This window comes from Arvicanthis niloticus, chromosome 20 (genome assembly GCF_011762505.2).
Source record: "Arvicanthis niloticus isolate mArvNil1 chromosome 20, mArvNil1.pat.X, whole genome shotgun sequence".
In the NCBI taxonomy this organism is placed as follows: domain Eukaryota; kingdom Metazoa; phylum Chordata; class Mammalia; order Rodentia; family Muridae; genus Arvicanthis; species Arvicanthis niloticus.
In genome coordinates this window covers 35128734-35145219 of record NC_047677.1, presented here as the reverse complement: position 1 = coordinate 35145219, position 16486 = coordinate 35128734, and the positions used below count along the sequence as shown (strand labels likewise).

The window sequence follows — 16486 nt, the reverse complement described above, 5'->3', positions numbered from 1 at the left end:
CAGGTATCCACTCATCAACTGTTCTCTGTTCTCAACCATTGGATGTGACGTGACCAGTTCTCTTGACTTCCTGCCTCTGTGGCCTCCCTGCTAATGATGGGCTGTACCCTGTGTGCCAAATAAGCGTGCTCTCCCTTAAGTCAGGATTTATCTCAGCAATAGGGGGATGTGAGACACCTGGGCTCCTGCTCATTCAGGGACTCCCTGAGATTATCAAAATTATCTTCGGGAAGCATTCTAAACTGTGGGCCCTCCCGCCATGATGTGTCTGTTCTAAAAATATACCCCAGAGTAACGGACTCGTGTGCAAACGTCCATGCGTCACGAGTGACGCTGTGACTGTGGCTACTGCAAGTCCCTTAGTACAGCACAGGACTGACGTGGTCTGGTACAGGGAGGGGATGGGGGGCCACGTACGCTGTAACTGGGCGGCTCGCAGCTGCTTCTTCAATCGCTCCACTTCATTCTTTAAAAACCTGATATGCCTCATCATGTTCTCAGGAGAATCGATCTCCATGGAGATGTCTCTAGGCGATGGCGGTGCAGACACAGGCTGGTCTAATTTCTCCTGTAGGATTCTTCACAGAAAAGGGGAAGTGGGGGGAGAATACAGTAATGAAGAACAGTTTGCAGTATTAGAGCACACAATATCCAAGCTCAGGGCTCGCCTGACGAGTGTCCGAGGGACTGACTGAAGCCTCTGTCTCGCAACCTCTCAGTCCACCCTCGCTATTGTCACAGGTCAAAGGGCCGAGTGGCGAGATCTCATTCTTTTTGTGTTCTTTGTGTGACCGTCTGTCAGTCCAGGTGCACACAAACCACCCACACGCGGAGGTCAGAGGATAATCTCAGGTGTGGGTCCTCCCTTCTCCCTTCCCCGTTTGCAACAAGGTGTCTTGCTCTTGGCTGCTAAGCAAGGTAAGCTGGCTCCAGCTTCTGGGATTCTCCTATCTCGGCACAGCGATCACAGGCTCAAGCTTTACATGGGTGTTGGGGATCTGAACTCAGGCCCTCACATCTTGTGCAGGGAGCAGTACATCATCCCTGCTCCTTCTCTCTGAGTGACCCTGGCAGTCAGTTCTACCTGTGAAGTCTGTGTAAACACGTATCTGGTTACCATGCCCAGAGTCCAGCAAATACTCAGGCTAGGCTGACGACGTGGTTAGCAAGCCGGTTGCAGAGGATGGAAGGTAAGGAGAAACTCTACTCTCTTGTTGCTTTGGGTGAAATTTAGAAAGTGCTAAAGATTGTCCTGGAGGATGAAGTCACTTACAGACACTTTGAAACCCGAGCTTTGGAAAACCGGGGTTAATGAAACCGAGGTTTGGAAAACTGGGGTCAATGATGTAATGTTAAAAAAAAAAAAAAAAACCGATTATTAGGTCAGGAGTATTTAGTCAATAACTGGTGCACCCACCTTCCCTACCGATTCTCATTCAGGTAAAAGGCAGAAAACGATCAACAGCCTTTTACCTACGGAATGGCCATTTGGTACAGCTACACTCAGTAACTTAACACAACTGTTATGCACATAAAGCCTTCAACTGCATTGCAAAAAGGCAGGCCACCTGCAACAACTTACCGGTAGCTGTACTTGAGACAATTAACAAGTAACTACAGATGTGGTCACAAAATGACTCTATAATTCAATTTATTAGACCTGCTACCTTAGTCCTGTAATCCATGCTGGCTGGCTGACTGACTGTGGCTGGAGGATGTCTCCTAGACGTATCTTTGGTTTGTCTGCTGTTTGTAATTCTACACGTGAACCAGAACAGAGCAGAACTTGCACATCCAAGTGGACGAGAGAGAACACAGGCTGCTGGGAGGCAAACTCGAGATTCTGGGGCAGGGAAGTGACAAGCACCTTCAGGGGAAATTCCTGTTTACCACACGAAGCTCGGACAGAATGTTCCTGCCTCTCTGTCCCTGCCAAACCGAAAGTGCCAAGTGATTTAAAAACAAAAAACAAAACAAAACAAAACAAAAAACGAGGCCTGTGAGTGTCTGTGACGAGGTGACTTAAGGAACATTTGCTGTGGGGTAACACTTTACATCTGTGCCTGTAGAAAACCCAAGTATTGGAATACACAGATATTTGTTTACAGTCGGTTTAAAAGCAAACAGATAGTCACTCTTCTATTAAAAATCACCTAACTAAAAAGAAAAAATAAAATAAAATAAATTAAATTAAAAAAAAAACCCTAAAAAAAAATCACCTGAGTCAGCAAACCCTAGGGGTGAGCAGTAGCTGGCAGGTTGATGTGGCACCAAGGGTGACTCTGACTCGGCTTTGAACTAATAAATGAAAACAATCTGCGTTTGAGGGAGGAGAAAAGCCAGGCACAGAGAGAAGACTGCTGCCGGAAAAGTCAACACTTTTCCTTTAACAAGTTAGGATGGGGGACGGAGGGGAGCACTGACTGAGCTCTTCCAGAGGTCCTGAGTTCAATTCGCAGCAACCACATGGTGGCTCATAACCATCTGTAATGGGATCTGGTGCCCTCTTCTGGTGTGGCTGAAGACAGCGACAGTGTACTTATATAAACAGAAATTATTTAATTAAAAAAAAAAAAAAAAAAAAGTTAGGATGGTATGTGTTAATCAAGCGATTCCAACGCCCCAAAGCCATCCCTAGTTGACAGACACGTGCGGGCACACGCTCACACCAACAAACCTCTTCTCAGCTTCCAGCTTATCCATCCTCTTCCACAGCCGATTTACCAGCGCCTCCTGTTCCTGCTCCAGTGTGTTTTCGAGGTCAATCTTCTCCCGTCTCAACTAAAGGAGGGAAAGAGGAACAGCTTTACTGAGAATGAATGCCTGGGCACCGGAGCATCCTTGACTGGCTCTCACCGTGACTGTGAAAAGAGATGAGCAAAGCTGGCCCAACAGCTTTGGAAAGACCGGACACTGGATCAAACCATTTCCTGCAACGGTAACCACTTCGGCAAGACAGCGAACCCAGGACCGATCGCTTCCATAATCAGTGTCTCTCAAAAGGCCACTAAAACTAAGTACTTATGCATCACAAACCTTGAGTCAAATACCTGGGTTCGAATCCCAGCTCCGCCAAGGGTTAGCTGGGAGAATGGGAAGTTACCAGTCACCACTTGTAAAGCGGAAGTGTACTTCTGACTGAGTTTAAGTGCCTTACCTCAGGCATCATTAATATGTGGCACTTAGAATGTTGTGCTCAACACTTGTCTCTGTCTCTGGTTTTATCCTGTTCCAGCCATCTAGGACATAACTCTCCAGGCCTCTATCCTCTACCCCCTCCAGTAATGTCAGTATCTTGGTTGTAACAGCATATAGACCTCTGTGAGAAGCTAGTTCCTTCACTTTTATTAGCCAAATACCTTATTACAAAATAAGGGGCTTTATGATGGTATCTTCACACCTGCGTGTGATATGCTTTGACTGTATGCATTGCACAGCACCACCACCCCTTCAGTCCATGCCTCTCCTCTCCCCTGTGTCTAGATTCAAGAACACGTCATCAGTTCTGGACAAGTGATGGAGCTGGGCTCTACAAACAGGAAGCATTCCTTTTGCATAGTGGGATGTGGGATTCCCTGAAGAACAGCTCAAGGGCAAGAAACAGCTAGGTAACTGAGTGCGAATACTTCAGAAGTACTTGGTGGAACAGCAGGGAGCTTTGTGAGGTCCAGGGTGTCTTCTCTGCCTGCTAAGACTGGCTTCTCAGTCTGGAGGGAGGGAGGGAAGGAGGGAGGGAGGGAGGGAGGGAGGGAGGGAGGGAGGGAGGGAATGTCCAGAGAGGGTACTTGTCACCTGCTCCCAGGCACGCTTCAAAAAAAAAATACAAACACACTAGTCTGCCTCTAACTGTCTCCCTCATGTCCCTCCTTCCTCGGTTTGTTTATGTAGTCTTGTTTTAAATTCAGAGTTCCCTCAACAGGGACCCTCTCACCCACCGCCAAATATCTAAGTGTCAGACTAATCCAACCACCAAACCCCTGGTACGCCACCACCACAGTTACTCTGCAGCCTGCAGGGCCCATGGGTACAGCTGATGAGCAGAGTTCATTTCCAAAGCTGCTCTCTAATTAAGTCTTTCAGTGGCAAGCCCAAGTCCTCCCTGGTGTTCCGTGGCGCGGGCTCTATTCCTTATTTTGGGTTAATTAACGTCAGACTCAAGAGTCCTACCATACATCCCAATTAAGCCTGGAACTTCCTCAGACTTCCTTGGTGGATAAACAGTGTATCCCTGGGTCAGTAGACCTGTGTCTGCAGGCAGAGAGGCCCAGCTCTGCCTTGCCTCCCTCTCTCTGTTCACTTCCCCTGTTAGAGCTGACGGAGCACACCTGTGAGCCCAGCACTCAAGAGGCTGAGGCAGCAGACCCAGGGTATGAGAGCCAAACGGAAATAAAACAGGACGGGGAGTAACAGGAGTCTGGGAAGGGAACTGGGGAGGGGACAAGGAAATCGGTGACACCCCCAATAAGAATTCCACCCCTCCCATCAGGCTCAGCTGTGAGACTCTCCGGAAAGTTGTTCCAGTGCACTTGCAAAGGTTTATAGCCTGAGCCCAATTTCATCAGGACCACTAAGAGAAAATACACTTTGAATTCCAGAGATCAGACGACACCCCCCTCCCCCCATAATGTTGGGAAAGAGGCCCTTGAGAAACCAGACATTACCAGTGTACACATAACAGAAGAAGCTGACAGGAAGGCTCCCCTACAAGGGGTTACAATGGAGCTTCTCTCAAAGCCACCTGGGGGCCAGCAGGATAGAGGACAAAGATGCTTGCAGCCAAGCAAGAACCTGGTGCTTCCAGGTTCACTCCTCTGGACTCAAATGTCGTAGGAGAACTGATCGGTAGGTTTTTGTAGTGACTGCCACGCACATGCCATGGCACACGCTAGCTCTCCTCAAATAAGAAAAAAATTGTAATTTCTTTAAAAAGAGGGAAGTTGGGGCTGGAGAGATGGCTCAGCGGTTAAGAGCACTGACTGCTCTTCCAGAGGTCCTGAGTTCAATTCCCAGCAACCACATGGTGGCTCACAACCATCTGTAATGGGATCCAATGCCCTCTTCTGGTGTGTCAGAAGACAGCAACAGTGTACTTATACATAAATAAATCTAAAAAAAAAAAAAAAAAAAAAGAGAGAGAGAGAGAGAGAGAGAGAAAGCATTAAAGGGGCCGGGAGAAGGATATTTGACTTCAGGGAATACCACATCCGTGCAACATGGCGGTCTACCTGTAATCCCAATGCTTAGGCAGTAAGGGAGGAGGTCCCTGCAGCAAGCTGCCTAGCTAGACTGGCCAAATCAGCAGGCTCCAGAATCAGCAAGAGGGCCTGCCTCAGTAAACACAGTGGAGAGTGGCTGAAGAGGACTCCTGATGCCAACCTTTGGCTTTTACACGCACACACACACCCCTCATGAGGTGTGAGGTGTGCACCGGTGTGAAGCCATCTGTCACCGCATAGCAAGAACCCACCCACCCATGCAAAGGATATAGGGAACATAGTCTCTTCAAATATAAACCCTCCGTCAACCAAACACTTAGCCAGGATTCTTTTATTCCGGCTTACTGAGAAGACGACAAGGACTAAACAAACAAGAGGGGATGGGGGTTGCCACCCCCAAGCTCCCTGAGAGTGGTTCTATCGGAAGGTCGTACGGGCTCAGCCCGTTCCTATCACTATTCCTTCTAATATCATGGATGACCAGGTATCCACAACGCTGACCTGGCGGTAGATCAGAACCACCTGGGAAAGGAAGTGCAGCGGTTAGAACAGAATCCACGCAAACCAGGCACGAGCTGTGTGCACCTTCAGTGCTCGGCCCGGGAAGCTAATCCAACCTTTGCATACACATCAGAAGAATGTAGCTCAGAGGACTCAGGAGGCTACAGAGGAGGCCTTGCTCTGCCACATACCCACCCCTCATGGTTTAAACCTGCAGAGGCAGCCAGAACCCAGGCACAGCCTCTGCGGGAGTCTGCCTGATTACTCAGCACTGCGACTCTCCTAGCTGGGAACACCTCTGGCCCTTGCTTTCTGTAAAACAGTCCTTAAAATTTTTTTTTAAAAAATAAAATAAAAAAACAAAACAGAAACACAAGCAGTCCGTTTGTGTTAGGCTGGATTAAGGTAGTTTCCCCAACCCCAGGTGATTAAGCCATCAGCAACTGCTTTCAGAACTAAGGACAGATCCTAGGGTGTCCCCCTGAGCTCACACATAGAAGTCAGGCAGCAAAGAGATGGAGAAGGGAGGATGGTCACTGTCAAGTCCCAGAGGTTATAGCTTACATACGCCAGAAACTGGAAATGTTTCTGTACTGAGGGGAGGGGGAAGAAAGAAAGGCTTGGGAGGGGGGATGTAAAGAACAAGTTATGTAGCATGATAAATAGTCTTCTGGATAAAATGGCTGTCCCCCTGCCATTTCCTGCCTTACCTGATTTTTTTTTTTAATGAACATCTATTTTTTTTTTTTTGTCATAAAAAAAAAAAAAAAAAAAAACCTTTTAAAAGCAGTGGTGGCAAATGCCACCCACCGGCACTCAGGAGGCAGAGCCAGGCGGATCTCTGTGAGTTCAAGGTCACTCTGGTCTACAGAGCAAGCTCCAGGACAACCAGGGCTACAGAGAATGACCCTGTCTCTAAAAACCAAAAAATAAACCCAAAAAATAAAATAAGAAAAAAAGAAGGCATCTAATTTTAGAAACCTCTAATTTCATCATGAAGTAACAACGCAACCACCATAGCAAACCAGTAATAAACCGGTATTAATTTATGTGTACTAGGCACCTTTAAGGGGATCAATCACTTCCCACAAGGATTAAAACTGAGCAAATATTCAGCTCCCTGGGAGATATCAAAGGAGCCCAAAGTTAGCCTTCTATAATGTAACCTACATCTCTTCTTTTAAAAACAAAAACAACGCTGGCTTCTGCCTTCCAAATGCTGGTGTTGAAAGCATGAGCCACAATCAGCAATGGGAGCGTAAAAACAAGAGTACTGACAGACACACAGATCTCCCTTCCTCTCAGACATGAGCACCCTATCACACAAACTAACACGCTGGTCCTAATTCTCCAGGATGCCCCCACCCCTGGACTACGTAATTACTGTGGATGGTAAGCAGGTTACAAAGCACTGGGTACATGTATGTACGTCAGGAGGGGCAGGGACCATGGCTCAGGTATAAGGGCACTTGCTACTCAGGCGTGAAGACTTGAGCTCAGTCCCCAGCCCCCATTTCTGATGGCTCACAACCCCACACCTACAGCTGCAGGGGATCCACAGCCCTATTCTGGATTCTGTAAGTCACTCCACACACGTGCGCATAAATAAATTTAAATCTTAAAAAGTCCTCAGGGAAATCACATGAGTAGGTATCAGTTCATTTTGTGTTGGGGGCTGGGTATCAAAGGACAACTGGCAGGAGTCCCTTCACCATTTAAGTCTGGGGGTTTAACCTGGGTCATCAGTCTTGGCAGCCAAATCCTTGTAACTGAAAGCGAACTTGCTAGCCCTAAAAATAATGTTAAGAAAATAAAATCCAAGGGCTAGAGAGATGGCTCAGCGGTTAAGAGCACTGGCTGCTCTTCCAGAGGTCCTGAGTTTGATTCCCAGCAACCACATGATGGCTCACAACCATCTGTAATGAGATCTGGTTCCCTCTTCTGGTGTGCAGGCATACACACAGGCAGAATGCCGAATACATTAATAAATAATTTTTTTAAAAAAAAAAAGAAGAAAAGAAAATCCAAGATGCACTGCATCCAAAACTCAAGTTTCATTTCAAATAAAGCCGACTGTTGCCACACTGGTCCCAGCACCGTGTGTGGGGCTGCTGAAATCAGTCCTTTGTTCCGTTACTGTGTGCTTCTCTAAGCCAGCCGACATCATCCATTGCAAGGAATCTCAGCAGATACTTGATGCGCTCAAAGGATAAGCAGGAAATCTGGGATTGGGGGCTCTTTTACAGCGTTCAGCACAGCATCTCAGTGTCACTTAATGGGCAAAGTCATGCCCCCCTGGCCTGCCCAGACAACGTACACCGCTGGATGATGGGACGCAGCTTTTCCTATACTGGACAGATGCTGTCATGGTCCACTGTGTAACAGCACCTGCATGAATTAACCCACATGGAAATGTCACCCAATTCAAATGAGGACTGCAGCCGAGTTTTTGTTCTCCGTTGAAATGCAAGTGCATTGGGGGCCAGGTGTCCCTTTCAACTGCTACAGGGCACATGCCTCTCCTCCCAGACTCTCTGAGGCAGGGCCTGGAGACCTCCCAGTTGACATTGCGACAACTTGGCAGCTCCAGGGGACAGAACTAATGAAGTTACGGATACTGCCCAAGGCTTCTTGAGAAGTTTGCCTGCATCCAGGGCACCAAATCCTACGTATTCTCCAGCATGGCTGAAGGCTTCTTCCCCAAACCTCTCCTGAAGGAGCAGTGAATGGGTTTGTCTATTGTGGCTAAGCTTTGGAAATAACTGAGATAGCCCCCCCAAATTTGCCATCATCCAACTTCAAAATGATATGCTATTGCTTTAGGGAGGAAGGAGGAGGAAGAGGAGAAAAAATTACAGCAGCTGGGGCGGGGATGAGACAGAGGTGGGGGGGAATGTACACGTGCAGTCCCGGTAATATTTTTGTGTTGTCATTATGTTTTTTCATACCCGTTTTCCAAATTTTCTTGGGAGGGCAATGGATTGTCATCCTAATGCAAACGCTGAGTTTAATGCAACGCTCGAGACAGCCACTCTTTGTGCTATCAGAGCACACAGCAAGCGGCAGATGCCACGGGCAGGCTCTCTCCTGACAGGGTCCCTTCCAGCTGCTGGAATCCACAAGGATTCAGTCAGTGTGAAAGGATCCTAAGAGACCCCGAGTGGCCCTATGGATCCAAGAAATACTTTGTTCCCCACCAACCAAACAACAAACAAACAAAGAAACAAAAAAGACTCTATCCGCTCTTGTGTAAGTCACACGGATGTGCTGGCCTCTAGGTGGCTCGCGCTACAAAGCATGCACTCTGGTTGGTAGGTGTTCGAGTCCTGGGGCGGCCACTAGGTTTTTACTGTGACCAAACTGCCTTCCAGACAACATAAAAGGTGGTCCAGGGCGCAGGAAGAATCCCAATACCAACAGGAAGAATCCCAAACGTAAACTTAAAATCTATTAAACATAACCTGCTGGGTTCTATACAAGAAATTGGCCAAGTTACAAAAAAATCAATAAAAAACACTGAAAACAAAACCTTTTCCCAGGAACTGAGAGTCTGTGTGCCACACTGGCCCAAGCAGCTTTCTGTAACTGGCACAGGAGGCTAGGGCACTGTCCTTAGAAGCCCCTGTGAGCCACCTGCTAGGACTAGTACCATGGGACATTGTTAGCACAGATGCCTGGCCAGGCCCTGGGACAACTAAATGATGAGCAGTAAAGACAAGCCTATGCCTTCTCAATCCTGCTGCCTCTCCTGGGAGGAGAGGAAGAACCCATTTACCACCTTCCCCAGAATCTCTGTTATCAGTGTGGCTTTGCAGAGCCTGCTGACACTCTGGCCTGGAGTATCCTCTCCCACTTCTGCCTGCCAACTCACCTCTATTTCCCTGAACAAGGCTGGCCGTGGGTGTCTCTGCCATCTTTCCTGGGAGACACTGAGTGATAAACACATGAATTCACACAGGCTCATGCTGTCCAACTAGCACATTGCGATACAGGCAAAAACAAAGTACGAGGAGACAGAGCCAGGTCACAGTGACCTACCAGGAGAGAACTCTTAGAACGTGAAGCGTGGACAAACAGGCCGAGGAAGGAGCGAGGCATCTGTTGTTCATGTTCCTGGAAACATGGAGCCCCAAACTCCCCAGAGGCACATGTGATAATATTTTCCTTTAAGAGTCATTTTATTATGTGCGGCTACTCTTACGTCTGTGTGTCTGTGTTGTCGTACTGACCTTCGTATGTGTGGGTGTCCATAGAGGCCAAAAATGGGTTGCTGGATCCCTCAGCTGGGGGTACAGGGGTTTGTGACTTAGTTGCCTTTGTGGGTGATGGGATCTGAACTTGGTCCTCAGGATTAAGCAGCAAGGGCTCTTGACTGCTGAACCCTCTCTCCCTCTCATCAACCTTGGTTGTTTAAAGGCACCTGCTGTGATTCCTGGAGGGAAATTGTCACTGCAATCCCTGGATGAGTAAAGCCACTGCCCCCTTGACACTCTATGGAGCTTATGCTACAGAAACAACTGAACCAAATGAGGACTGTTACAAGACACCCGGACAGCACATGCAGACGCCTGCCGGACTGAAGAACAGACAGGGAGGCCTGACAGTGTTCTCTGCAGAAGGAAGAGGCCCCTGAAAGTTCTGGAAACAGCTTCTGAGACACCAGGGTCCATTCTTCCACCTGTGGGTCACAGCCCGCTGCTGGGTGGTGAAACTGGTCTCATCTTTTATGACCCGTATCTTCCAGAAAATGAGGCAGGATTGAAGAACCAACACTCACACTCCAGGCCCTTTATTGGGTTTATTGGGTGAACTAATTTCTCCTGCATTGGGGGTAAGAGAGTCTCCATCCACAGGGAGTGCGAGAGAGGTGGCGAGCGGAGTGAATGCGCCCCTAACCCTATGAATTAGATATTACAACTATTTCACAGAAGGGGTCAAACTATGTGCCTGGGGTTACAGGGCCCATTCCAGAAGGGAAGGTGACTGGACTCCAGAGAAAGTCTGTACGTTACTTTCAGTGGCTGGAAAAGCTAGTATTATAGATTAATGTTAATGAAATCAAATGACTTTATCAACCCAGACTCCGCCCTTCTCATAGAGGTTTTGACAGGGTGGAGACGGCACACATAAGAGGACACTCAGAATCCCATGAACCACCGCTGGAATTGCATGGGGCCAACTGTGGGAGGGAGGGAAGGAGGAGGGCAGGCAGGCATGCAACTGTGTGTCAGTCAAGTGTGAGCAGAGTTGCATGACTATGAATTCCCTCCACTATTTCCCTGCTTTGTTAAATGTCCACTCTGGCTGTTGAGCAGCCGCTGTGTCGTTTGCTCTCTTTGACTGGTCTGTTTTGTGTTCCTGTAACAAAATGCCCAAAACTATGGAGTAATGAGTGTTTATTCAACATACAGTTTTGGAGGCTAAAACTCCAAGACCAAAGAGGGCCTCCTTGCTTACATCTTAACATGGTGCAGAGCATCATGGTCGAAGGATACAGGACAGAGAGAGGAAGCCAGAGATTCAGGATTAGTACTCGTCTTGCTGTTTTGTAACTTGGTCTCTAACACAAGAACCACACCACTCTGAAGGCAATGCCCCCCAGTGACCTAAGTCCATCGTACCAGGCCCCACCTCTCGATGCCGCACTCCTAGGTGATGGACCACACCCCCAGCACTGCGTTTCTTATGACACTGACACGGCTTCCCAAGCTAAGTACAGAGAAGGCCCCGATAAACTGGGGAGCTGGGCTTCATCTCAACGGAACTATGCCTAAATGGGGGTGGGGCAGCCTGGGATAGCTGTGCCCACTTAGGATGCAGGAAGCTGACTGCAACAGCATCCCATACCGACAGACACTCAGGACCCACCACAGAGCTTCTCAGGGGATGCCACGGAAACTCAGAAGGAACCACAACATCCCTCCAAACACCGGCTAAGAGTATATGTCGTGAAAAAAAAAAAAAAAGATACAGTATGGTTCCTCACACTTAGCCTCCCAGACCTACCGGGACCAATGGGAGAGAATTTATAACCAATGTTCCATTTCTCTACCTTAATTAAAATATAATCCTGACATGTCTCAGCTCAGACTCCCTCCCACCAAGAGGCTCTGAGGAGAAGGCACACTCTATTGGAGGCTCCTAGTAAGCTGCATGTTCACAGAAAGAATGTGCACCTTGGTCTGTTACTAAAGTATACAGAGTCTAGTCTGATAGATGGTGGGTACCCTCATCCCTGCCCATCCCTGCTCCAGTCTTGCCTCCCTCAAACCCATTTTTGTCTAAGTTTCCTCAAGGATTGAAATATTCCATCCTCCAGGAAAGCTCTTTAAGCACGAACTTAAGCAAACAACTCAATAGTTTCAGGAAGTCCCTGAAACTGACCCCACTCACTCCCTATCAGAGTAAACAATGGAGAGTTCCCCTCAGAGGATTCCCTCTCTAAGGGAACCCTGCTTCAAAGAAGACTTGAGACTAGTCCAGATGTCTGTAAGAAGCAGAAAACTGCTGACCTGCCTGGGAGAGGCAGTTTGGATCAGAGTCACTTGGAAAGAACAAGCTGCAAGCCTGTTGAGCTGCCTGCAGACTGTCAGTGTGCTCCAGGTTCCCAGCTTTTGTGAGCTGTCACCCATGCTGGGGTAAATCTTGGCGATCAAGCTGTCTTTGAGTTATTTCTGCTCCCATAAGTAACCCCTCACTCATAGTCCTGTAAACAACTTCTATAAAATTCAGTAAGCCACCAAGGTGGAAGCTGGTAATATCAGTGTTTTGGTCTGCCCTGAGTTCCCTATCTGGGCTAAGTGGACAAGTGTGTTGTGTCTCCATGCCCTGGAAGAGGTCTGTCACACAATACCACTTTCTCCACCTCCCCAGAGCCTGTGAGGCCACAGCCCTTTCAGGCTGAAGTCAGCTCTCCGTCTCCACCTTGTGGCCACAACTGGAGAACCAGGTCATAGCCTATAAACACACAAAGGGCAGATGCTGCTTTAACATCATTCAACATCATAAAAGACCAAGTCTCAGTACAATACAAATACAGTGAGCCCCCTGCTGAGCCCCCTGGTGTCTCTCAGTTAAATGGCTTAGACGCCTGGAATTTGTATCAAGAATTAAAACACAAATCCTCACAGGTTTACCTTGCAGGGTAGCTTGTCTTATCGACAATGCTATATAGGTGAACAGCAGAACCCAGCATTTTCAAATTGGGGAAATGAATTTTCTAAAACTTACATATTGCATCTCAGTTTGAAAGATGATCAAAAGAAACAGAGTGCTCTAGGTGCGCTTACGAAATAACTAACCCTTGGAAACCCAATTTAACACAGAAGGGACAAGGACATTTTAAAAGAAACCATTCAGTACCACACAACCCAGGGACAATCAGTCTCCTCTGGTACCTTTGTGTGTGGATAAGAAGACAATACACCCAACCTCCCATTCCCAGCCTGGTTTCAACTCAGGCAAACTGTTCTATCTAGAGCTACAGGGGGCTGGAGAGATGGGTCAGTGGTTAAGAGCACCTGTTGCTCTTCTAGAGGATCTGGGTTCAGTTCCTGGCCTGGCATGATTCTTCACCATCTATAATTCCTGTTACATGGACACAATGCTCTCTTCTGACCTCTGCAAGACCCATGCACATGAGCAGCACAGGGACACGCATGTGAGGAAAACATCCCACATGAAGTAAGACAGATGAATATTGAGAGCTACAGTGGATGGAGTTGGCACAGGGATGGACAAACAGAAAAGACATTAACTGAGATTGAAGTGCTCACTCAAGAGGGCCTCGCCAAATCATTGCATGGTACCATTCAGCATCATGGACAAAACAGAGTTGCGATGTCTTAACCCACCTGCTCAGCTCCATGTGGAAGCCCGCAGCCACACACCACAGATGGCCTTTAATAATTCATCTTAAGGAAATGTCTTTTGAGGCTACTGAGGGAGAAAAAGCACCAGAGATCACAATCCCAGGGACACTGCAGCCTCAATGGAAGAATGATGGCCGCCACGGCTATGTTTGACAGGAGTGGAAGAACCAGTGTGTGCCTCTGAGGCTAGCTCCGGAACAGACACCCACACCAGCTTGTCGGGCACACTAACGCTGGAGCCTGACTAGTTTTGTACCTCCCAGTCTGCCGCCCCCAATTTCAGTCCTCCCTGTTGTGTTTGCCAATGGAGACTTATATCTCAGAAGAATGACCACAGCCCCATCGGGTCACACACTACATAGACTGACCCTGGTAGGAACAAGTCTACTGCTTCATTATCTGTCTCTACAAGGCTGGCTGAGTGGAGCCTGTTCCCGTGACAACGATGTGGGAAGATGCCCATCACTTCTTCTGAACAACCCTTGAAAGAAGCTTTTGGTCCCTACAAGCTTGCCGTTATGTAGGACTGACACTGAAAGCACTCTGGGGTTAAGACATTCCCCACTTTCACCCCCTCAGTCACTTTGCAGGAAAAGATTTCCCGCTATATATCAGAAGCTCACCCGAACAGCTCCTGGAACACCGACTGTGGCTAAAGACAGAGAGTGTGAGAATAAACAGGGGGCTCTGTGAACTCACCAACGCTCACTCGGAAAATACAGTCCCAGCTAAGGGAGGGAAGAGCAGGAAGGGGTCTCCCCCTTCTACCCCCTGGTGCCTCCCAAAGTGGCTTAAAGAGGAAGCCGAGCTCCCTCTGGCTCACCTGCTCTAAGGTGAGTTGCTTGGAGATGGTGTCATTCTCTAGCTTTTTGATCTTCTTCATCAGCTTGTTGACCTGAAACTCCTGTTCCTGCTCCAGGTGCTGCTCCAGCTCGGCTTTCTCATGCTGCAGCTGGAACAGAGGAAGGGAGTGGACAGTGAACGACCCAGAGACCACCAATGCTGCTGTGCGAATCCATGCTTCCAGAGGCTGCACCACTAGGAAGCTGCTCATAATAACAGCAGCGCCCGGCTTGTGCTCGCACGTGAACAACTGGTGGCTGCTTTCGTATAAACGGCCGGCTTCAAAGAGCAAACATCAAACCATAGTTAAACACTGATATCTATTCTAGAAGGGTTATGGGGATGTCTCTTCAGAGAGGAACTGGGAATCTGGGTAACGGGCAAAAGGCACACTTTGGAACACGCACTGCGGTCTCTTTTAAGTTACACACCACGGACAAAAAGACTAAGAAGTTTGGGCACGCGCATGTCAACGGCGTGTGGAAGTCAAAGGACAACTTTCAAGAGAAGGTAAGTTCTCTTCGTCTACCTTGAGGCTTTGGGATGCAGTGACATCACCTTGCTTTTGTGACAAGGGCCTTTTGCCCATTCAGCCACCTCAGGAATTTTCCAGGTTGAAGCTTCACACCGCCAGTCATTAAATTAACTGTGATCTACTCGGAGCTGCATCATGCCTGCAGGACGAGATGCCACAACCCAAAAATACACTTAGCAAATTATTCAGAATTATGCCATTTCCCAAGGTGTGTGTAAGCCGGTGTTGGCGAGAATCAGCAATGTTGGTTCTCTTTGCATAATGAAATCATCCATCATGCCGCCTCCTACCGTCTTGCTGAAGAACGGGGGGGGGGGGGGGGGGGGCAGAACCTCATATATGCAATTAAAAATTAAACCTATGATGTTACAAGTAAAAAGTTTACATAATTTATATATGAAATCAACTTTCAAAACCAGAAGGAAATTAGAGAAACCGAGGAAGTCACAGGGGAGGCCAGGGTTCTCACTAATAACCAGCATGATTTCCAACTAATAACCAGCCATGTTTTCCCACCCTCTTGTGGGGGTGGGGGTGGGGGTGACGGGACACGGACACTAATCACCAGTGGGAGTTTGCTCGCTGCTTCAGAACTCAGGAGAGCAGAGAAAAGGGGGATAAAGGCAGTGAAGTCCACAGGTTTAACTTTTTCTTTCAATGTACAGTACATTTTGCAGAAGTGCCTGTCACGCTCACCCTTGTATACAGAACACAACAGCCCACCATTAGGAGGACAAAACACTGGAGCACGAAGGAGCTTGGGAACTGTACTCTGCTCGACCCCAGACCCTCAGCAAACCTGAGACAAACCAGGAAGGCTGTCCCTTGATGCTGCCCCCAGCATGGTGCCTACTCCAGAGTCAAATATTAAATCCAAGTAACAGTAGGCCAGTCGCCCTCCCTCAGGAGGGGGTGGTGGGTGACCCTAGCCAGATCACCCCAAGCGGATAGATGTTCATCTTTGGCAAGAATTCTGCTACTCAGAGTGTGTGCTCTGTTTAAAAGCACCTTTCATCCTGAGGTCATCTTCTAGCATGGGACATGTTGACTAAAACAGCTGATGTACCCCCTCCAAAATCAAGCTGGTCACCCTTGCAGAGACCCAGACACACAACAGAAGGAAGATGTGAGGAGTTGCTTACAGTGATTGGTCTATTTTTAGCTCTTGAAAACGCAGGTTCTGCAAGGCCATTCGGTAATTAAAACTACGGGGGGGGGGGGGGAGGGGGGGGACGGACACACGACTCAAGAAGAGCATCTGAAGTTGGACCCAGAGGAATTCCTGAGCAAAAAATAAGCAAGGGCCACCTTCACCAAGAACTACCATTCTGGGGATGTGTGGTGTGCAGGTATGATGCCGGTGATAGGTAAGCCCACCGTTAAGGACTAGCAACATTAGGTTTGTCTATGAGTTAAAGGCAAGAGGCACTTGAGTTGTAAGCCATTAATCTATTTGCATAAAGGTGTTTCTAAATATATCTTCCGACACATTTTCAACTGCCAACATTTTATTAGCTAGA

At 48.0% G+C, this 16486-nt stretch overlaps 1 protein-coding gene across 1 annotated transcript in view; it reads right to left on the bottom strand.

The window, feature by feature from the left end:
• The window catches only part of Ccdc6 (coiled-coil domain containing 6), a 98056-nt gene that overhangs the window by 23854 nt on the left and 57716 nt on the right, over positions 1 to 16486 (bottom strand). Inside the window, exons 3-5 of the mRNA XM_034524492.2 lie at positions 14412 to 14540; positions 2678 to 2781; positions 418 to 578 (exon numbers count right to left, since the gene is read on the bottom strand). Coding sequence (XP_034380383.1) covers positions 418 to 578; positions 2678 to 2781; positions 14412 to 14540 — 394 coding nt within the window. The remainder of the gene's footprint in view (positions 1 to 417; positions 579 to 2677; positions 2782 to 14411; positions 14541 to 16486) is intronic.